Source organism: Galeopterus variegatus, unplaced genomic scaffold (genome assembly GCF_000696425.1).
Source record: "Galeopterus variegatus unplaced genomic scaffold, G_variegatus-3.0.2 Scaffold5590, whole genome shotgun sequence".
In the NCBI taxonomy this organism is placed as follows: Eukaryota; Metazoa; Chordata; class Mammalia; order Dermoptera; family Cynocephalidae; genus Galeopterus; species Galeopterus variegatus.
In genome coordinates, this window is record NW_007731701.1 from 92,670 (window position 1) to 115,691 (window position 23,022).

The 23,022-nt window shown below is 54.2% G+C and overlaps 1 protein-coding gene across 3 annotated transcripts in view; it reads left to right on the forward strand.

Annotated features, from left to right (window-relative positions):
• The window catches only part of ANO1 (anoctamin 1, calcium activated chloride channel), a 95,999-nt gene that overhangs the window by 41,587 nt on the left and 31,390 nt on the right, over positions 1–23,022 (forward strand). The window contains exons 11-17 of one of the 3 annotated variants that reach the window (XM_008589679.1): positions 12,859–12,941; positions 14,784–14,795; positions 15,529–15,600; positions 17,702–17,779; positions 18,815–18,889; positions 22,058–22,259; positions 22,447–22,558. In XM_008589679.1, coding sequence (XP_008587901.1) covers positions 12,859–12,941; positions 14,784–14,795; positions 15,529–15,600; positions 17,702–17,779; positions 18,815–18,889; positions 22,058–22,259; positions 22,447–22,558 — 634 coding nt within the window. The remainder of the gene's footprint in view (positions 1–12,858; positions 12,942–14,783; positions 14,796–15,528; positions 15,601–17,701; positions 17,780–18,814; positions 18,890–22,057; positions 22,260–22,446; positions 22,559–23,022) is intronic. The other 2 variants (XM_008589680.1, XM_008589681.1) reach the window with 2 other exon arrangements.

Here is a 23,022-nt window from a genome sequence, read left to right on the forward strand (position 1 = left end):
GTCCGGTATGGGTGCAACACTGAGGGTTGCGATCCGTTGCCGGACACGAAAAAAGACAAAACAAAAAAAAAAGAAAGAAAAGAAAAGTTTACAAACTAGGATCCAAGAGGGAGCAGCACATGCAAAGGCCCTGGGCTGGAGTACAGGGCCTGCTGAAGGCGCCTGCTGGGTGCAGGGAACAGCTGGGAAAGGGACCAAGGATCCCAGGGAGGCCAGCAAGGACCTTCCGTAAAGCCCAGTGCAGCCAGCTGCTGTGTCAAAGACGTTTTCCTGTCTTCTACTGGAGCCAGAGATGACAAATGTCAGAGGAACCTGGGGCGGTGATTAAGGGAGGGGTGACCCAGCTCCCATTAGGGGCCACAACTGGGGCTTTCACTGGAGACCCACATGAGCTCTGTGCTGGATGCCCTGGCCCACCACACGCCTCACAGACAGTCGCAAGAACCCGGCTTGTCCCGAGGGGGCAGCGGAAGAGGCTTATCAGAAAGCACAAGAGAAGCACTTGGGAGCCTCATCACGTCACCCTGGCCCTGGGGGGTCCCCAGTTTCACCCCATCACTTCCCTCTTACCCTGCTTAAGGCTCTGGGAGGAATCCAGCCCCAACTCCTGGTAACCACTTCTCCCAGTAAAGGGCCTCCGGTGGAGAAGAGACGTTTGGTCTCTAAAGGACTCCGGCACGTTGTTTTAGCTCAGAGTCATTCCCGCAAGGTCCACAGAGCTGATTCCATCTGAAGTGCAAGAGGTACAGATGACAGCCCCCACGTCCCGACCACCAGCAAATTTCTTTAAGGGCCCTGGAGAAGCCAGACTTCAGATCCCCCACTGCCCCGAGCTCCGCCCACATGGCGTTGCCTCAGGATGCTGGAGGCGGTGGCCGTCCCAGGCCCCCCACCGGATGCCTCCTCCAAAGCAACCCCCAAACCCATCCACTTCGTGGGACTCTCCGCGTGCCACAGTGATCTCCGGGCGTGGGGCTGGGCCACCCTCCTGCCACAAGCACTTGGTGGTCCCTTCCTCCGAATCTGACAGCAAGGCTGCCACCTTGCTCACTCCGGGGGAGGTCAGGAAGGCAGGGAGCTCAGTGGGGAATACAGAGACCTGGGCTGCCATCACTGCCATTGCAAGTTCCTTCCTGTAAGTCCTAGCGCGTCACCCCCTGTGCCTTCTCAGTCACCCACGGAAGCCCTGCACCTACAGAACACACCCCCCACCCCGGCCCTTTTGCTCAGAGTTCCTGCCTGTGCAGGCCCCCTGGGGGGGACACAGGCTGTCCTGCATCTGAGAAGAGCAGATGAGCTGGTGCCCCGACGGTTGGGGAAGAGACCCAGCAGAGTCTAGTCCCCCGCCCATTGGGCTCGGCAGCAGCCCTGAGCCCCCCACCCCCAGGCCTGTGGACCCTCTGATAAAAGAGAGTACCCAGCACTGGCTGTCCCATGCCAGCTCCCGTGGAGCTCCTGCTGGGGGCTCTGGCCTGGCCCTGATTCTGAGTGGCAGCAGCTCTGGGTCTGTCCGTGCCACTGCCTGAGCAAAGGGTCTGGGCCTGAAGGTTTAAAAACCAATAGTCACCCTGTAGTTCTCAAAGTGGGTCCCACAGGCCTCTGCTGGGTTCCCCACAAGACTAGATATTTAAGCCAGGACAAGGGCGAAGGGACGGAGGCGTTGAGTACAGCACTGAAGGCGGCCCCCACCCCACACTCGCATGACCTGGAGAGCCAGCGTCGCTAAAATCTTCAGTGTGGTGGCACGCTTGCCAAGCCCTAGTCCCCGCCGTGACTTAAACTGATATCAGTCTTTTTGCCGATTTTCCATTTGGGGCTTCTATGTGGGATTTGGGGGGGGGGGAGATAGGAGTTCCTCTGCTGAGAAGGGGGTCCCGGCGGACATTGCGGTGCCTATGATCCGGCATCCACACCCGTGTGGTGCCTCCAGACACGTGAGGGACAGCCAGCCAGGATGACTGCATGCCAGGATCTGACCCACAGGGTCTGAGCAGAGCAGGGTGAGGGAGGCAGGTGTTGCATTCCGGGGATTCCGGTCAGAGCCAGGGACAGACACGTGCACAAATAAGCACAGGCTCTCAATGAATGTAGTCACCTATCTGTGTAGGCAAAGGCATCGGTGTTCCAGACAAGGCCTAGAGCGAGGGTCGTAGGTCCCCAGCTCAGCACAGGGCAGCGATTTCCCGGGGGGAGCGCTGTGCATGGCCGGGCTGGGCCGCCGAGGGAGGCTGTGTGCAACCCATGCGGGAAGCACTCTAGCTGAGGTTGCAGGAGCCTGAGAGGTGATGTCTGTGCATGGTCCCTGGTCATGTGGCTTATGGGAGGATTCCAGCCTCATTCCCTAGCTTGGGTTATTGATTTTGGGATCAGTCTTATTATAAATGTAGAATCAATAGTCGTCAGTCAGTAAGCTGAAGTGTATGTGCTGGACACAGGATGGGATGTCCCTCGTCCTTTACCCCACTGTGTCCCCACAGCCGATAAGTTGTCCCATTTCACAGATGAGGAAAGTAAGGTTCTGCTGGCAGGGTCAGGAACTACATGCACATTTCCTGGAGCCTGTGCTCCCCGACAGCCTGTCCCTTCCTGCCTCTCTGGACAGTGCGTCCATCGGGAACCATCTCCCGGACGCCCTCCCCCACCACCGTCCTGTACTCCTCAGTGCCAGCCTCCCTGGACTTCCTGGAGATCTCCAAACCAGCCAGGTCCCTCCCTGCCTCTGCATCTCTGATCTTGGCCCAGGAAGCTTTGAGGCTGGAACCCTCCTAGGTGGGCAGCCAGCCTCTGATTCCCCTGCCCCAAGCTTGGAAGATTCACCCACAGTGGGGCATGGCTTGCATGGCTGCCGGTTTGCCGGCTTGCTCCAACTGGGTAGCAGCTGGATTGGCGGCTGCATAGCAGGATGGTTAGGTAAGGTTGCACAGTTAACAGCGTGGCCCCTGGGCTCTGCCCCTGTTCAGATTCCAGCTCTGTCACCTGCCAGCCTGTGACCTCAGTGAAGTTGCTTCTGCTTTCCCGGTCCCAGGCTCCCCACTTATAAAATGGAGACTATGATAGTACCCACCTCGCAGGGTTGTTGAGGACATCGGATGAGTCGCGACATGTGAAGTTCTTAGGGCTGCGCCCAGCATGTGCCTGGGGCTAGTCGTTACGTCTACTGACTGTTACAGGTGAGCACGTGTCTTCTGCAAACCTGAAAGCACAGCCTGGCCCTAGGAGATGGGGGCTCAAATCCAACCTCTCACCTTTTACTTGGGGGCCTCTGTCAGTTGTGTGTCTTCCTCCACTTCAGAAAAGAATAACGCTTAAGTTAGTTGAGCCCTACTGTGTACCCGGCACTGCTGGAAGCATCTTGCACATAGTGACTCATTAGCTCCCCCAAAGACTGTAGGTGAGCAGCACTGTTGCCCCATTTGGCAGTTGGATAAGTTGAGGCAACTTTCCCAAGGTTACACCAGCTAATAAGAGGCAAAGGCAACACTTGAACCCCAAGATTCTGGTTCCTGAGCCCCAAATCCTTGACCACTAGGCTCTCCTTTGTCTGCGTGCATTACTTATGAGCTCTGGCTAACACATGTGCTTAACACACGGCTCACTTGTTCCTGACTGCATTGCCTCTAATGTATTCTCTCACCTGGAGTAGTTTCCCTGTCTATCCCCACAAAAATATACCTCCTTCCCCTTCAGAACCTGCACTGAGGACTGTGTGTCCTGAGCTAAGATTTCTGCACAGGCTGTCTCAGGCATCCCCACAACAGCCCTAGAGGGAGGTTCTGTTGTCTTCTCTGATGAGGACGCTGAAGGACAGAGGAGCTAAGTGACTTGCCCAAGATCACACAGCTAACGATTCTTATCAGACATCACCAATTTGCATTCTGGCCCATCTGCCTCTGAGGTTGAAGTGAGTGCCCCAGTCACACCCTCCACCCAAAAGTCCTCCAAGCCTCTATTCTGTGCCCTCTTGGGGGAGCAGAAATTTACCCTGAGCCAGTAGTGAGGGGCACGCGGGCAGCAACACTGCTCAGCTGCACAGGACACACAGGGATATGATTAAATTCGTTAAACACTGTGCACCGTCTTGCTGAGGCCGGCTTGCTCAGCCAGCAGCTCTTATCCAGCACCTATTGATTTGTGCCCTCAGAGATGTCAGCCAGCCCTTACTAGCAGCTCTGCCACGCGGAGAAAAGCAGATGGCCCCATTCTCCCCTGAGACTAGGGGGCAGAGGGAGGTGCAAATCTGAGCCTGGTGACTCAGCCTGCCGCTCCTGCTGTTTTTCCCAGCTCCACGTCCACCATGGGAGACAAATGTGTCCCGTCTGTCACTAGAGAACCAAGTTCAAGTTCACTCTACGCACTCCCATTTTGGGGGGGTGAAATCACGACAAAGCCAACCAGCTCCCATGAAGCACTAACTTTAGAGAAAAGTAGCTTATTATAAATCAAGACCAAACAACGGGAGGGAACCTGCCCGAGGTACTGGAGCCCTCCCGCCCCTCTGCCCGCAGGCCTGCGGGGAGCAGGCAGAGCAGAGAAGACAAAGCCACTGTCCCCGGGGCCCTTTTCACACGAGCCGTCAAGTGCAATTAGCAGAGATCTCTTGTTGTGGTTTTTTTTTAAATCTCTTATTCAATTATTTGTTCATTATCCTCTAAGGGATTATTTTCCCACTGGTGTTTGTTCTCCCATTGTGTCCTTTCTTTTTCTGTCCTCCAGCTGTTCACATTTCTACTTGCACAATTGCAGAGAGCAGCCTCAAACCTGTTCCTGCCTGGCAGCCGGGAGCCTGGCTGTCCCCGCCCACCCGCCAGGGAGCGGGGCTCAGTATTCACCGCTGATGAATCACCTGCAACCCGCTGTTTTAATCTTTGCTTCCATCCCCTGTGGGCTCCGGCTTTCCTGGAGCTGACATGCTGGGCCCAGAGACTTCAGCTTGCTGCTGCCTGGGATTTCTGACATTTCTGACATTTCAAAGCCTCAAATAAGATGTCACATTAAGTGACTTTGAGTCCCATTTAGCCATTTACTAGGATCAATTTTCTGAAATTATAGCATAATAATGGGGTTTTAACTGCTTGTCAGTTCCACACGGAACAAAGGAGTTTATTTGACCCTGGATGCAAGAAGCTGGAGAAAGATGGCCTGAACTTCAATGACATGTCAGAGATGCTACTGAAACCCCTCCCCAGGGGCTGTGCCTGAGACTTTGAAGGGTGCCGACAGGCCTGAGTCACTCCAAGAGGTGGGGACGCAGGGAGGGTTCGATTACGACGGCGTGCTGGAATGGAAAGGCCGTGGCTGCTCCTGAGCTGGCTTGTCCAGGGCACAGGCAGGTGGGGTGCCTGATGACTCAGCATGACAGTGAGGGGTGGGTGACCTTTAGGCCCTGCCCAACTGTGCCACGAGCTAAGCTGAGGAGAGCTCTTCTCTGCCCCCGTGGTGCCCAGGGGACACCACTGTGATCACCAGGGTGATCTCCATTCTCAGGGGCACCGGCTGTGGCAACCACACAGCACGGACTGGCCGCAACAGCAGATACTTATTTCTCACAGTCTGGGGGCTGGGAAGTCTGGAGTCACGGCACTCGCAGAGTCAGTGTCTGGTGAGGACCTGCTTCCTGGTTCATAGACGGTGTCTTCTCACTAGGTCCTCACGTGGTGGCAGAGATGCGGGAGCTCTCTGGGGTCTCTTTGCAGGGGCACTAATCACATTCTTGAGGTGCTACCCTCATGACCTGATCCCCTCCCACCTCTTAACACCATCATCTTGGGGTTTAGGATCTCAACATGGGCACTTGGTGGGGGGACACAAACATTCAATCTATAGCAAGTCACAACAAGAAACTAATACACAAGACAGTTATATACAGTACATAGCATTACATGCTGTCTTAGCTCGGGCTGCTGTAAAAAAAAAATGCCACAGACTGGGTGGCTTAAACAACAGGCATTTATTTCTCATAGTTCTGAAAGATGAGAGGTCCAAGATTAAGGTGCCAGTGATTAATTTAACTTCCTGGCTCTCTGATAGCCATCTCGCTGTGTCCTCACATGCAGGGGAAAGAGGGAGACAGGGAGCCAGCTCTCGGGAGTCTCTTCTTACAAGGGCACTAATCCCGTCACGGTGGCCCCACCCTCACCTCCCGTTACCATCACACTGGGGGTTAAAGGGTTCAACATTGAATTTGGGGAGGACACGATTCCGTCCATGGCAGAGGTTCATATTTTAAGGAGGGGAATGAATAGGACCCCACACACACATAATCCAAAGCAGGATGCCAGCCCTGCTGTGGCAGTCACGTAGGGACTGAGCCCTAGCTGCATCCTAGGTCCACTGGGCTCAGGACTGGGTGGCTAAGGTTTGGAAAATGTACCCCCACCCACAAGGACCATGGGCCTCACTGGGCAGCTGCAGACTCACATTGCAACTTGCTCAAAAGACAGGTTGGAAGACCGAACCACAGGAACATCTCATGAAGCATCTGAGGTTGCACTAGGGCTTTGGCAACAACATCTCAGGGCAGAGAGGGCTCAAAAAGTGCAGTCAGAAGCCAGGTACCCCGGAATTAAGGAAGCTGGAATTAGGCCTGGGCAGTAAAGACAATTCAAATAGGTCGAGACAAGGCCCAAGGGAGGCAGGGGAAGGCAGCATGTCAGGGCAGAGAGGGCTCAAAAAGTGCAGTCAGAAGCCAGGTACCCCGGAATTAAGGAAGCTGGAATTAGACCTGGGCAGTAAAGACAATTCAAATAGGTCGAGACAAGGCCCAAGGGAGGCAGGGGAAGGCAGCCTGAGAGCAGAGCCAAAAAAGGCCTACAGTGGGCAGCAGCTACTCTGATGGACAGGGGTGGATGGAGGGAACAGAGGACAGATGGCAGGCAGGTCAGGACTTCCAGACACCTGTGGGCACAAGGGCAACCTGCAGAGCTCGTTCAGAATGGAGAGTCTCCCTGGGCAGGTCAGGCACGATGCCCAAGAATCTGCATTTTTCCAAGCTACCTGGGGGGATTTCAATACAGCAGATAACCTGCATCTGTGTCCTTCCAGCCCATTTGCTCTGCAGAGGATGTCCTCCAGGACTTCATAGGTGAACATATACACATAAGGGGAATCTATATCCATTGTTCTATGATTAGCTTTTTTTTAAATTGCGGTGAAATTCACGTAACATACAATTAGCCATTTTACGTGTACAGTTCAGTGGCATTTAGTACACTCACCACAATGTGCAACCCTTTCTAGCTCCAGAACATTTTCATGACCCCAAAAGGAAACCCCGTCCCTATTAAGCAGTCAGCCCCACCCCACAACTCCAGCCCTTGGAAATCACCAATCTGTTTTCTGTCTCTATGGATTTACCTATAAATTTTCTGAATATCTCATATAAATGAAACTGTACAAAATATGGCCTTTTGTTCGGTGATTAGCTTCTTAGCAAGACAGAGTGGAGACGCTTACACATGGGCCAGGTGGTCAGAACAGTCCTCTGTTCAGCCCTTACCAACGTGCAGGTCCTGCCTGGAGCACCACTGGTGGGTTGACTCATGAGGACCCCCCAGTAGGCCCACTCAGGCAGGCACTATTGACAAGCCCATTTTACAGATGGGGAGACTGAGGCGGGCAGAGGTGAGGTCCCGTGCCCAAGCTCACACCTGCATTTGATCCAGAGTAAATCCAGAGGCTTTCACTCACCTGCTGCCTCCGGGCTCCTCTACAAGAATGTGTTTGTATAACATTATGTCATTATAACAAATGTTTAGAGAAAGACGGATTATAGCTCAACCACCTGTTTCCGCCCTGGCCTGGACTGTCTCACTGTCTATGTTTTGGTTCTGGGCTGTCTCTTTAGCCATCTTGTAAATCTGCTGAGGTCCAGGCTATTTCTTCTTTCTATACCTCATCCTCATGTGGGTAGGCTGACCCTGGCCGATCTTGGCATTCGAAGACTTGAGTCCAGGTGTCTACACTTTATTAATGGGTCACCTGACTCCTCAGAACCTTAGTTTATTTGTCTGTAAGATGGAGTGCGTTATCCTGGCACTGAGGGGGTGGGGGTGGGATCAAAGGGGGTCAGGCGTGGGAAGGTGCCATGTTTGGCACTGATACCACTTAGGTGTTGTGTAATGGTGTGATGTCATTGGCACATTGGCAAGGAGAACTGTGATTGGGGACCTCAAAGAGCAAGGGTGAGAAGTCCACAGGACCTGCTGCCATCCACGCGGTTGTGTAAGGAGGCAGGGCTGCATGAGCACTAGTGAAAGATGGCACTCGGTTTTCTTCCTGCCTTTGCTTAGCCCAGGAGGAGGAGGTTTCTCACACCGCTCATGATGCCAACTCTGAGGACGGCCCCCTGGGCTCAGCATGAGCCTCCACATCTCCCTTACTGCCAGCCACGCTTGAACTCCCTTTGATCCATCCTCCCTTTGATCCATCCTCCCTTCCTGCCAGCCACGCCTGACCTCCACAGATCCACCCCTTTGCTCCAAAGTAGGCGTGGCAAACTCAGTGCCACACAGTCCAGGCAATAGGGCATGGTGGGGTCTGTGGCCAAGTGGGAGAAAGTATGCCCAAATTTTGACAAAGAGATGGTCATTGCTCAGCTCCAGCCTCTTGGTACCAGTGCTTCTGATTTTTAAAGGAGAATTGGGAAATTCACAATTTCATACCAAATGTCTTTATTTGTTAAACATGGCTTAGCCAAGCATGCTGTGTCTATGTATCATCTACCCACCCCTTCCAGCCACTAGGTTGTGTTCTCGGCTCCAGTCTTGGTCCTGATCAACCTACAGACACTTCCGGAAGAGAGTTCTTGTATCTATCTTAAGACAGTAACAGTACAAATTCCAGAGCAAGAATGCCTGGGTTCAGTACAGCTGCCTGGTTCTGTGACCTTGGGCAAGTCACTTAGCCTCTCTGAGCTTCTGTTTCCTCATCTATAAAATGGCATGCTCTACTGCTCTAGTAATCAGATTGATTGTGACTACGATTATTATTTCTCTCTCTTTTTTTAAATTTTTATTGAATCATCATTGATTATACATATTTTGGGGATTCAACATTGACATATGTTGATCAAATCAATATTACTGGCATATATATTGTTACAAATCATACTTATTCTTTATGCCCCTTGTCCAATCTCTCCCTATCTCCCTCCCCCTCCCCCTCTCCCCTCTAATTACCCCAGATTTCTTCTCTCCTTCTGAAAGAGTAACGGTTACTCTGTTGATTTGTTGCCTAGATGATCTGTCCAATGCTGAGAGGCATGATCAGGTCCCCCAATATTATTGTAGAGTAGGTGCTTCTTCTGTCACTCTGGAATGGGCTTTGTGGAGAGAGACATCCTCTTCTTTTCTTTGGTTTTTGCTGGTGACTGTCCTTGTGTCAATGCACTCCAGTGGCTGGTGGACCATCTGCATGGTGGCTGTGGCGTCTAGCCACTTTTTTGGCAGCTGTGGTTATTGTGGTGGCTGTGGTGGGTCACCCACGTGGAGGTGATGTTTTTGGCATTCTCCTTGGCACTGGCAGTGTGCCGGGTTGGGGGGTTCCAGTCCCCAGCTCCATACCTTGGGTCCCTGGGCAGGCCCTGAGGCACTGGTTGTGTGCCTGGTTGTGAGAAGGGTTCTGGTCCCTGGATCCATACCTCAGATCCCCAGGTGGGTCCTGAGGTGCTGGTGGTGTGCCTGGGCCAGAACAAATTTTTTGTCCTCTGCTTACTTCTAAAATTGGGCAACTTCCTGTGGGGACCAGGACTTGAGCTGTGTGGTTTAGCTAAATTGCTGCTTTGGGGCTGGCCCATGGCTCACTTGGGAAAGTGTGGTGCTGATAACATCAAGGCCATGGGTTCAGATCCCTGCATAAGGATGGCCAGTTAGCTCACTTGGGAGAGCATGGTGCTGACAACACCAAGTCAAGGGTTAAGATACCCTTACTGGTCCTCTTTATACAGGGGGAAAAAATTGCTGCTTTGCTGCTGATTCCCTAGGGAAGGCTTTTTGTGCAGCTCAGTGTTTAATAGTTGACCTTATAGGTACTTCCAACTCTCCAGAGACCCAGTGCACCTGGGTTGTGTAGAAACTCTGATCTGGGCCTGAGTCATTTCATCAAACTGCACCCCATGCAATTCTATATTCCTGACCAGTCTCCTCTGAGTTGTTCTTCATCTGTCCTTGCTGTGCCGCACTGTTCCCCCGGTGGGCCCATTTCCCCACTGCCTGGGCTGCAAACACTTCCCATGGGATAGGCTGTGTGCCGGTCTCTTGCAATGACTCACCAGCCTCTGAGTGGCTCCATTTCTTCAGTTGTTGTGGCTCCTTTGTGGGTCCACAGGAACCCTGTTAGTGGTCTTGCTGGCCAGAGTGCCACCAAGGCCCTCTTCTCCCCTGCCACATCCAAGCAACTCCATCTGAAGGACACAGCTAGGGCTTCTGCTGGCTCCTTCTGCTGGCTCCTTCTCCATGTGCTCACCAGCTTTAGCCTTAAAGTGGCCAGAGCACGAAATGGTCAGAGCAGTTTTTTCTTTCTCTCATCGTGGCTTCTCCCGCCTTCATGCACTCCGTAGGCCTCCCCTCCTCTTCCTCTGAGCTCTAGCAGCCCCAGCTTGGCTGTTGTTGCTTTTTATAGTTGTAAATTTGTTGATTTGTGGGAGAGGTGACACTGGAGACTGTCTATTCCACCATCTTGACCAGAAGCCTTGACTACAATTATTATTTCCTTAAGGAGAATCGAGTATCTGTACAGAGAGTTGGTTAAGTGTAGACTCTGGAGTCAAATAGAGTTAGATTCAAATCCCACTTCCGCCATTCACCTGAAGCTGACCTTGAGCATCATTTAACGCTCTGAGCCTCAGTGTCCTGGTTTGTAAACTGATGAATGGAAATAATTCCTCCTGCTTACGACTGTTGTGAGGATGAGGTTAACCGATGTCTGTGAAATGCTAGCACAGTGTGTCACATGGGGTCCTCATTAAGTGGTAGCCATTGTGATCACGCTCAAGCTGGTGAGTGGGCGGCAGGAGGCTGCAGTGGTCGGGGTGTGGATGTGGAGGGATTCTTCTGCGTGGGATCCAGGTGAGTCTGAGAAAGAGGAGCTGGGGAGGCCGGGATAGGGAAGGGAAACAGGCCAACACTACCGGTGTGAGGGCGCCAGCCCTCCCAGGCAATGCTTAGTCCGTAAAAGAGACACCGTTTCTCCCCTCTGTGTGAGGTCTGAAAGGGCTGTGTTGCCGTGGGCTGGCAGACGACACAGAGGCAGCTGTGAAAACACGGTGAAGGAGCGAGGGTCCCTCCAGGACAGGTGGAGTTGTGAGAATGGCCCTGACCTCTTCCACTGCTCCAGAGCCCAAAGGGCATCTTAAGAGAGGCAGGACCACCCTCACATTTACCTCCTTGGAGGTGAAAGCATGCACCGCAGACAGGCCTGCCCCCACCTGCTCGCTTCCTGGAGGCAGGTGCCTGGCTCCCCTGGAGTCCCCTGCAGTCCCTCGTCATCTGCCATGGCGGCAGTGCTCAGTATGCACCTACCGAGCAGCAGGTTGCAGGCACTTGTTGGGGTCATACCCATTCACTCTATAGCATGGGAACTACGTTTCCCGGGCTGCTTTGCTCTCCCACTTCCTAGTAGAGGTTCAGCCAATGGGAAGCCCTAGTGGGAGATCAGCAGCAGGATGAAGGGGGAGGCTGGAGAATTCCTCCCCATCTCCCTTTGCGTCCTGGGGCATCCCTGGCAATGACTCACGCTGGGGAGCCCTCCCTCTGTGATCCTGCCTTATTCTGGGCAGCTCCAGTTTCCGGCTCTGGATACCTCCCATCGTCCTGCCATCCGCCAATTGCTGTTGATAATCTCTGGGTGGTCTCACCCTCCCCTGCTTGGCTTCTCAGCTCCTGCAATGCCTGTGTGTCCAATTCCCAGAACTAAATTACCCCAGTTTGAAAGACCTGGAGAGGTTCCTGTTTCCTGGCTGGGCCTGGCTGATACAGTAGCTAATACCTACAGTGCATGCTTCATGGACAAACACACTCAAACTCAGAGGCCCTGTTCTTAATTCTCCCTAATGGGACGGGGGGTGCGTGTTCTGGGTGGTCTAAAGCACCCTGAACCAGAAGGTTCAGACCCACTACTGGCCGATTCCAAAGCTCCCTTCTTTCCTACAACATGTTGCCTTCGGTTAAGGAGCACATTGGTGAGTTCACACTGAAGATTCACAGTTGCATGTCTCGTTCTATTTCCGTCTTGCTTCCACCCCCTACTAGGTAAGCCATTTGGTCCCTCTGAGCCTCAGTTTCCCCCTCCATGATATTGGGGGTTGGGGATTCCCCAAAAGGAAAAAAAAAGCAAGAGGAATTGTTTTTCTTCTGACACTGAGGGGATGACCAGCGGCTTCCTGGAGGAGGCGGCATTTGAACTGTTTGGTCTGTTGGGAATCTGCAGCAGGATGTAGCAGCTACGAGTACACTCAGCAGTCAGACCACCTTTGTGGGTGTGGAGCTTGAGTGAGTGGTCTTGGCTCATTCCTTATCCTTTCTGACCTCAGGACCCCCACCTGACCACTGGGGTCCCCAAGAGCAGTGGAGCAAGATGGTTAAGGCACAGGCTGTAGGGCCAGCCTGCCCTGCCCCTCGCTGACTGGCTGAGTAACTTTGGCCGGGACTTGATTGCCCCGTGGCTCAGTTTCCCCATCTGTAAAATGGGAGAAGATCGTCCCTGCCTCACAGGGACAGTGGGAGGGCTGCATGGTTAATGCATGTGAGATTGTTGGCCTAGCGTGTCTCCCTTGCTTACTAAATGGTGCGTAACAAAAGAATGCTTTTATGTCATCGGGGACTTCTTGGCTCCTGACCCCCCGGTTTTCCTCCCTGCCTGCAGCCGCCACCTTCATGGAGCACTGGAAGCGGAAACAGATGAGGCTCAATTACCGCTGGGACCTCACAGGCTTCGAGGAGGAGGAGGTCAGTGGATTTGGCGTTTGCAGCCCTCCCCCTGTGTGTCCCCACCCTGTTAGTCCTCCGGACTCACGTGGAAGCCTGAGGTCATAAAGTGCTCCTAGTGCAGGCGAGGCAAGGCCACCCCCCCGCCTGCTTCTCCGTTCACCTCCCTGGTGTTCCAAATGCCCTCAGTTGCCAGGGCGACTGTTTTATATCTGCTAAAGTGTTTTTGATCTCAGCACTCACATGGACACGCCACCCACCAGCGTGGTCTCAGGCGCACGCCAAGGCTCACCATGCTGACCTCTTCGCGTCCAGGGGTGCAGCCCGGTGTGTGTGGGGAGGGAATGCCGCTGCCCCCAGGTCCCCAAAGGCAGCCATGAGCATTTGCCCCCTCAGGTGCCAAACCCGCACTCCTCAGAGCCAGCTCTCTGCCTGCAGTTGGGCGTGGCTGAGAAGTGGGACCAAACAAAGAGTGGGACCTCTTTACTAACAAAGAGGGGGATCCAGCGCTGGGTATCTTTGTGTTCCAAAGAGAGGGACATTCAGTATCAAGTGGACGCTGGGATGCCAGGTGAACCGCTGTCCTCAGGATCGCCCTAATTGCCGGTTCCAGCAGGAATTCCCTGTACGATGGTGGGAATGAAAAGGAATAAAGGTCCCCACAACAGCCTTGGCCAGAGCAGAGGTGGCCCCATGCACGTGCTGTAGGTGTGCCACACTGCCCACCACGTAATTTTATAAAACTTCATGCCCCTTTTTTAAAGAGGAACCTCTCGTGCATTTTCCCTGTGATGTGAAAGTCTCTTCCATCCTCTTTTTTCTAATCATTCCTGTCGTATTCCCTCACACAAGCACTCTCTCTTGAGAATGAATTGATCGGTCACTCTTCGGCCAAATGTGTAGTTCAGGCAGAGAAGCCGGCGTGCCAGCTCTGTGCTGACAGGGTTGTTAGTAGACAGGGGCCTGGAGTTCACGGGGAGAGGCGCGGCGGCTGAACGGGCATGAGATGGGCCTCTCTGCGGCCGGGCTGCCCGGATTCCATCCTGAGTTGGCACCACCCCCACTGTGTGACATGGGGCAAGTCGCTTCACATCTCAGTGCTGCTGCGTCCTTGCCTCTCAAATAGGCATTGAGGGGTGGTCCTGCAGGGTAGTCCTCACTTGATAAGGTGTCAGGGTCTTAATGGGTCAATAGACATAAAACTCTTGGAGCAGGGTCCAGCACACAGTAAGCGCCCCATAAATGGTCACCCAGCTAGCCACCACTGGGTCGTACCTGTCACCCGCCATATAACAGTCTCGACCCTCTTCCACAGGGGTCTCATTATCCAGTTTCACAAAAAACCAGACTGATGCAGCCTGTCCACTAGCAGGCAGCTCTCCAGGGGCAGAGAGGGACGGACCCTGGTGCTCTGTCCCCATATGAGCTCCCCAAAGTGATCCACCCCGTGCCCCCATGGCCAACCACGGAGTTAATAGCCTCAGGTGAAGGGGCTGCCTCTCCACCCATCTGAACCCCAGGCTTTGGCACTCGAAGCCGAGGGCAGCTTGTGCCTGTGTCATTCGGCCTGTGTGCTCCTGAGCTGAGCCTGAGAAGTTTCAGTCCAGCACGTGCTCGGGAGTTTCCAAAAACATGGGAGCTGCGAAAGCAACAGCCCTCACGGTCGTGCTAAAGTAGCAGTGGCCTCTGACAGATCCTGGAATCTCCCATACCCACCCCACCCCCTCCTCATTCCCCACCCGTGTCCATTTACCTTTGTCCCGGTCCTTAAGAAAATTGTCTTTGGAGGATGTGTCTTCTTCAGAAACAACATAAGTAATGAGATCTTTGTGTTTTTGTTTTTACTTTTCTGGTTCCCTGAAGGAGGCTGTCAAGGTTTGGAACTTTTTGTCACTCCTCTGTCTTCCCGTAGCCTGCCTCCCTGGGAGAGGGACCCTCTCACGCGCCTGATCCGTCTCTTTCTAGCTGTGCAGTTCCCCGCAGCTCCTACACCACGGGCGGGGTCTCTGCTTTGTCCCCCACCTCTGGGTCTCTCTTAACCCGTTCTTCCATTCCAGTGCCCTTCGCTGACCCACTCGGGGCTCCTCTGAGCCTGGCACCTCTGGTCTGCCTACGCTTGCTGATATTTACTGCGTCTCTTCCGACCCCCACGGCTCCTCCATAGAATGTTCTCGGGGCCAGTTCATGGCAGGATGTTCACCGCAGCCTGGCACAGACCCATCCACCCCCAGGACACAGAGGCCAGCTTCTGTGGCCTTCCCAATGGGCTGGGGTTCCCAACAAGGGGAAGAATCCTGGGCCGATCTCCTGACCAAATACAGGGAGTTCTAAATTGGGAATGTTATAAGCAGCCGACCATGGACTGGCCCCGAAGGGTGCCCAAGGCAAATGCACACACTGCTTTGTCAAGGGTGCTGAGAATCCTGGGCCGATCTCCTGACCAAATACAGGGAGTTCTAAATTGGGAATGTTATAAGCAGCCAACCATGGACTGGCCCCGAAGGGTGCCCAAGGCAAATGCACACACTGCTTTGTCAAGGGTGCTCACGTTAAGGATACCAAACTCACAATTAACAAGGCCTCCATGTTAACTCGGTTTCTTTCACAGGATCATCCCAGAGCCGAATATGAAGCCAGAGTCTTGGAGAAGTCTCTGAGGAAAGAATCCAAAAACAAAGAGGTACGGTAGCCGCTGCCAGTTTGCTCTCCTGGCAGTAAAATACTGTGCTCAGCAACAGTGTAGACCAGGGGTCAGCCCAGACAGCAAATATTTTAGGCTCTGGATGTCTATGTTGCAACTCCTCCACTCTGCCATCGTAGCGTGAAAGTAGCCATAAACAATAGGTAACTAAATGGGCCTGGCTGAGTGCCAATAAAACTTTATTTACGAGAACAGGCAGGGGGCCAGATTTGGCTGAAGGGCTATAGTTTGTCAAACCTGCTACGTATCTATCTTCTTGATGTATGTTGAGGGTGATCTCAAACTTCAGCAAGCTTTTCAACAGCAAGAACCGTAGCTTTGAAGCTTTTTGTCAGTACACAAAATCTCGATCCTGTCCACCCTTGTGTTCTATGTTGAACAATGAAATGGAAGCATTTGCTAAGCTGGGGTCCCTGAGCACATGGCCAATTCCTTGTTTCACTCACAGACTATGAGAATGAGGGAGAGAAGTATTGTTTTTGTGACATTCTTGAGGCTGTCATCTTTTTATAATAAATGCCTTTTCCCCCAACTTCTCATTCAAATTGGCAGCTTTACATTTGCAGCCTGAATTCTCGCAGACCTCTAGAGGTGCATGGCTGTGTGGTTGACAGTGGTTTCCCCAGGACTTGGCACAAGGATGGAGCCCCTGGGCTTTGTCCACCTCTGGAGAGGTCTGCATTGGCTCTCAAAGGGATTAGAGACAGTGGAAGGAGCCTTTTCGGCCCCCCAGGCTGTGCTGTCACTTTCAGCCTCTGGGGACTGATCAGGGCAAATCCCTGGGCTTCTCTTTCCTTGTCATTGGGTCACATGGACAGAGATCACTGGTTCAGAGTGGCCGGATCACAATTGCCCAAATCACATCCGGGGAGGTAAAGTAGGTACTGTAGGAAGCCCCTTGCAAGGCCCAGCTCCTGTAACACAACAGAAATCTAGGATACAGCTCAGTCCTCCTGCAGCCAGGATGGAGCTGCACCTTCCTGAACACACCCTAAAGTCTGAGCAGGCCTCAAGGGTGCAAAGAAAATAACCACAAAAGCCGGAATTGTCACCCTAAGATAAAGAGACAATCTGTCCCACTTAACAAATCAGAGCATGCACATCCCTGTACACACGGCCTTCTGAGCAGCTGCGCTGTGGCTCTGAACTGGTCTCTTAGCCCCTCTGGACCTCATTTCCCACTGGTAAAGCAAGAGGCCTGACTCCGCCATCTCTGAGGCCCTGCAAGCCTCGTCCTGTTCTCAGGGCAGCATCTCTAGTTACAAGCCTGGCTCAAGATGTCTCAGGAGTCAGCGTATGGCCCCTGAGATGTTCCACCCTGTGGCTTTGTGGTTGCAGCTCTCAGGGCGAGAGATTCCATTCCTTCCTGAGGCTCAGGCCACACCCACGTAAGGCGAGGGACTTAACCAAGCCCAAATAGCAGACAAGGGCAGTGGGTGCCAGAAGCCACCTCTCAGACACACGGTCTCTGCCTCTGCGGCCTGCGCCTTGGTTTTGGCCCGAGCTCTGTGATGACATGGGAGCAGCAGAGGTGACGGGGTTTACTTCTGCAGGGCTCTGATGGTGACCCAGGCGCTGTCTGCTTCTGATGGGCCACACCCTTCATCTTCGCCTCTGGTTCATTTGGCTCCTGGTGGCTGCTTTATGGTTTTCATTTTTCCCCAGCTATGGCATTAGACTAGTTTATAAAAAAAGATCTAACACTTAATTGGCATATTAACTTGGACTTCTGGGCATGGCTTCCTTCTTGTCATCCTAAAATGCTCATGGTGACCTGCGTCTTTGTTCACTCTGTGCCATGGAAACCACAGTGACCTTCTCGGGGGACAGGCGTGACAGAGCCCCACGGAGAGCTCGTGCCAGAGTCTGTTCTGAAAGCCTCCATCTCCCGTGTCCGTGACCTCCCTTGTAGCCTTTCTTTTAGAATGAGTCCCTGCCCCTCTTATTTGTTTGAAACGCCCAGACCCCGAGCCAGCCCGGGCAGCCAGCGAGTGCACAGAGGGGCGCTGGCTGCCGAGGGGCGAGGTGTGCGCGGCCTGACGCTTCACCGCGCTGCTCTCTCTCCCCAACCCGCCCGCAGAAGCGCCGGCACACTGCGGAGGAGCCCACGAACAAATGGAAACAGAGGGTTAAGACAGCCGTGGCGGGGGTGAAATTGGTACTTCTCTATTTCGGGGCAACGCGCGTCTTGACTCTTTGCAGACAAAGTCCGTCATCATGTTTTTCCTCAACAAGCTCTGACTGTTGCATTATTTTTTAACATCACATCCGTGTTTCTTTGTCTTCCTTCCACATCCGCGAGTGCCCACGTGCGTGGGGGTGTCACTGCATGGCATGGCCTGGTGGATCCATGGGGGGTGCACTTCACCTGGAGCTCATGAAACATGCTTGTCACCATTGCCTGCGAGCGGTTCTTGGTCTTCTCATTAACACGCATGTGACCCACCCCCGGAATGAGAGGCCACCCATGGAATGTCCATGCCAGCATTCTGTGACTAATACCAGGGTTCTTCGAAAAGGCCATGGAAAAACAGTATTAAAAGATAACACAAATCTTTCTATGAACTTTCTAAAGACCCCTCGTCCATGCGTTTTCCTGTTTAAAAATCCACCCCCATTTGAAACATCGCAAGTTAGTGACGAGCTTCTGCCTAAGGTGTCTCCAGACCAAGCCAATCCTGGGCTGGAGAGCCCGCAGGCCGTGTGTCACCGTGGTGCGACGTTGCTATGCGGCAGACAACATTTTACCTCGTAATGCCAGTTGCTTGTTTTGACTTGCTCTGCAAAGGAAAAATAACTATTATGGCCTAGGTGCCAAATAGCAAAATGTCCCACGCCTTCTGGTCCTAGAAGTGAGACTTCCCGCTGGAGAAATGGATCTCAAGCTCAGGCTTCTCCCAGTCGTGGGTCTCAGTTTTAGGAAAGCGCTTGGCACCGCGATGCCCATGCGCAGAGGAGGCCTGCTTCTCAGCAGCTCCCCTGCCTCGGTTATGACGAAACGTTAGTTCAGGAGGGAGGCCCCTCACACTTCTTGGATCACTGGGTGTTTGCGTCCGCTCGCCACCCGCGGGCATTTTTAAAGTTTTTTCTGTGTATTCTGTTGTCCGAATCATCCATGCACGTGCACCCACACACAGATGTCTCTCCACTGTGGTGGCCCCAGAGGGTGACCCTGTGCTGTTTCATGTTGTAGACTGACAAGGTAAAGCTGACCTGGAGAGACCGGTTTCCAGCCTACTTCACCAACTTGGTCTCCATTGTCTTCATGGTAAGTTCTGGAAGACCAAGGTGGGGGGAAATCAGGGAAACCTATAAGAAGGTTGCTGAGACTGGGGTCAGCGGTGAACACGTCCCCTGGGGTGGCAGCCTTTTTTCCTTGGGGTGGTGGGTGGGAGAGATACCGAAAATGGGAACGGGCCAGGGTTCCACAGTGACCCTCGAGGGGGCTCCACACACCTGGGGGCACCCGAGATGATTTCAAGTGGTCCCTGATACGCAGCTTTCATTTTTGAGAGTGACATTTCAGTAACTAGTAATTCTAACCTAGGGTTCACAGATATCATTTAAGACAAAACTGAGGAGTTTTCTAAGAAAAACATTAAATAAATAAAACCCAGGAAAAATCTCATGATGGTGCTACTCAGGTGACCATGGGTCTGTGACGCGGCTTGTCAATGAACACCTTGTGGCTCTTAGGGAATTTCAGTCCCAGGGACTTTGACCCCAGATGGATTCACAGAGGCCCCAGAAAGCTTGCCCCATGCTACCTGTGCTTTTATCGAACCCCGAGTGATCAGGGCCACCTGCGGTCACATTGGAAACGACCGTGCCCTCGTCCAGCCTGAGAGGTTTAAGTGAGAGCCTCGTCTGGCCGCCCAGCTCCGTGGCCTGGCACTCAGGCGCAGGTTGGCCGCTGTGTGCTGAGGGCCTCACAAGGGCATCACACTCAGACTCACAACTGGCCAGTCCCAACACCATCCCCGTCCTGCTGATGAGGAAACTGAGGCTGCCAGCCCCCAAGAGGTGGGGAGCCAATGCCAGTTGGGCAGTCTGCTCCAGGAACCCTGCCATTGTGTATGAACTTGGAGAGACAGAGGCAGGGGGCTGTCTCGGTTTTCTGTGTTGAGTGGACGGCCAAGGGCCCCTAACTGAGTGAGGAAAAGCAGCGTGAGGACTCAGTTTCCCCTCATGCTCTCACACACAGTAAGGGAGACCTCAAGTGATGTAAAGAAATCAAGAAAAGGGTGGCCTCATCGGTGGGGACCCCCAAGACCACCTCCCTTCCCCCTAGAGAGGGAAAGCCACTGGGTGGAGGCTGGGAGGGCTGCTGCACTCTCCAGGCAACCCTGGGTGCGAGTGGGCTCAGCCAGGCATGGGGATTGGTGCTGAGGGGTAGCAGAGAATGACGTGGCCCCTGCCTCACCCAGCCAGGGACAGGGCTCCGGAAACAGCAGACTCAGGCAGCCACGTCTGCCCCAAGTTTCAGCTGCTCCTGGTGGAGAAGCGGCAGCATCAGCGGCAGAAGGACCAGTGAGCGGGTGGGAAGGTGGTGCGTGGTCTCGGGCTGCTCTGGAGGCTCCACGATGCACTCAGTGTCACTGGCTTCTGGGATCTTCTGTTCACCTGTCGTATATATGCGTCCTCTCTTGGTCACGACATGGCTGCTCCATCTCCAACATCACCTCCACTCTTCAGGCAGAAAGAAAGGGAAGGGCTAGAGGAGGAGACGGGTCAGCAGAGGCTGCCCCTCATCGAAGGTGCTTTGCATCTCATCGGTCAAAACCATTTCACGTGACCACCCCAATCTGCAGAGAGGCCCAGAAATGATGGCGTGAGGGCAGAGGGATATCGGGTAGGGAACTAGCCGGTCCCCCTTTTCCAGCCCTCGGTGTCCTGGTAAACCCCTGCCACAATTAAATCACGTGCGTGGGGCTGGTGAGGACACGGCTTTGCCCCAACTCAGCAGCTTCACCCAGTACACAAGTGTCAGCTAAGCACCTACGATGTGTCCATGTGGCCCTGGTCCTGGAGATGCTGGTGTAAACAAACCAGACAAACCCTGGCCCTCGGGAGCTTTCACCCAGAGGGGAGGCCACCTCCAGGAAGGGAGGCTGCTGTAGGGCTTGCCTGCCTGGGGCACGCGGGCCCTGGTGGGGAGGGGCAGCCTTCTGGGGTGGAGTGTCTCCCACGCTGAGTCAGCTGCAGGCCCAGTGCCCCATCTGCACCTCCACACCCTGGCATAAGGGATGTCTTTGAGGCCAGGGCAGTGCCTTTCCCAGGGAGGGGCCTTTTGGCAGAACCCAGGGCTTTTCCAAGGAAAACCCTCACTCCCAGAGTGGCCAGGGAGTGGTACCCATGCCTCAGAGCAGGGCTGCTCCTTCGTCAGGGTGTGGTGTGGGCTGCAGACGTTTTCCTGGGAGGGGTGTGGTCACCGTTTAGTCACCGGCAGATATCTGTAGAAGCCAGTTAATGGCATATGGCTGGAGGTACTGGCCCAAAGTTAAACAGTAAGAGCCTTCCTAGGAGACTTCTCAAGCCGAGGTCTCCCTCTGGGGTAGACAAACCACATGGGCCTGTCCTGGGAGTCACTCATGACCCTGTGTACAGGGACAAGGCTGCTCTCTGCACCCTTGCACGGGAGCAAACATGCAATGTCCCATAAGGAAAAAGAAAAGACAGACAGACAGACAGCTGCGTGCAGAACAAGCTTGTCATCGTAGCCAACTCCCACCCTGGTATCTCAGGCAACCACTAGCCCGAGACTTACAGAATGTTCTGGTCCCATAGTGGGTTTGGCAAGAGGAGGGGCTCACTCATGAGCCAGAAGGGTGTTGGTAGCTCCTCGGTATGTTGGAAGAAGGGACCCGGTCCATCTTTCAGCCAGACCTGCAGCCCTGCCCAGCTGGGATCGGGTCACCCCACCCCCCACCTTTAACAGGGCAAAGTCCCCGTGAGGTGGCTGGGAGAGTGGCACACCTCAGCTCAGCACTCCATCTGAGAATGTCACTGCTGCTCAAGGTCACCCCAGACTGGGGGTAGAAGTCCCCACCCAGTAGTCAGCCTGCTCTGGGACAAACCAGGACAGCCACTGGGGTGGCAGCCACACTGAGTCCTGAGCTCTGCTTGGGGATGGTGGGCAGTAAAAAAGACACATGCTTGGGCCCCACCACAGATGGCAGCAGAAAGAGCTTGTGAGCTTCCTGGTAAAGCCCAACTCCTGAGCCAGGTGACCCGGCCTGTCCATGTAACTTCTCCGAACTTCAGCATCCTCTTCCATAAAACAGAAACTAGCCCCTCGTTCATGTGCCTGTGGTGGGTAAGGACTCTGTCTCTTTGGTGGATGCTCAAGAGATGTCCGTCTTTGTTTCGAGGCAGAAGAGCTGGTGGGGGGCAGCCGGGGTGGGCCCCCACCCAAGAGTGCTGTTCCCCCTCGCAGGTCGCGGTGACGTTCGCCATCGTCCTGGGCGTCATCATCTACAGAATCTCCACAGCTGCCGCCTTGGCCATGAACTCCTCCCCCTCTGTGCGGTCCAACATCCGGGTCACGGTCACGGCCACGGCGGTCATCATCAACCTGGTGGTCATCATCCTCCTGGACGAGGTCTACGGCTGCATAGCGAGGTGGCTCACCAAGATCGGTGAGTGCCCTGAGCCGGCAGTCGTCCCTGGGCAGCGTGCCTGCCAGGCCAGTCACCTCCCGTGTGTTGTGTGACCTTGGGCTGATGACTTAACTTCTCGGGGCCCTGGCTCCCCGTGCATGAATGGGGTCCCCGCCAGGGCTGAGCGAAGTTCCAGTCCTCAGCATCGCCCTCCTTTGCCCTCTAGAGGTCCCAAAGACCGAGAAGAGCTTCGAGGAGAGGCTGATCTTCAAGGCTTTCCTGCTGAAGTTTGTGAATTCCTACACCCCCATCTTCTACGTGGCTTTCTTCAAAGGCCGGTGAGGATGGCTGCAGCCTCTCCCCAACCTGCTCTCCCAGTCCAGCACCAGGCTCCCCACTACCTATGGGGGGGGGGCTGAGGCCAGGCAGAGCAGTCACTGGGGAAAGGCCTGGCTCCTGCTGTGGGCCCAGAGCAGCGGGATCCTTGGGCAGCAGGGAGTCCAGGTGACGGAGACCCCAGGCAACAGGGATCCCAGGCAGCAGAGACCCCAGGCAGCAGAGACCCCGAGCAGCAGGGATCCCAGGCAGCAGAGACCCCAGGCAGCAGGGACCTCAGGCAGCAGAGACCCCAGGCAACAGGGATCCCAGGCAGCAGGGACCCCAGGCAGCAGAGACCCCAGGCAGCAGAGACCCCAGGCAACAGGGATCCCAGGCAGCAGAGACCCCAGGCAGCAGAGACCCCGGGCAGCAGGGACCCCGGGCAGCAGAGACCCCAGGCAGCAGGGACCCCAGGCAGCAGGGA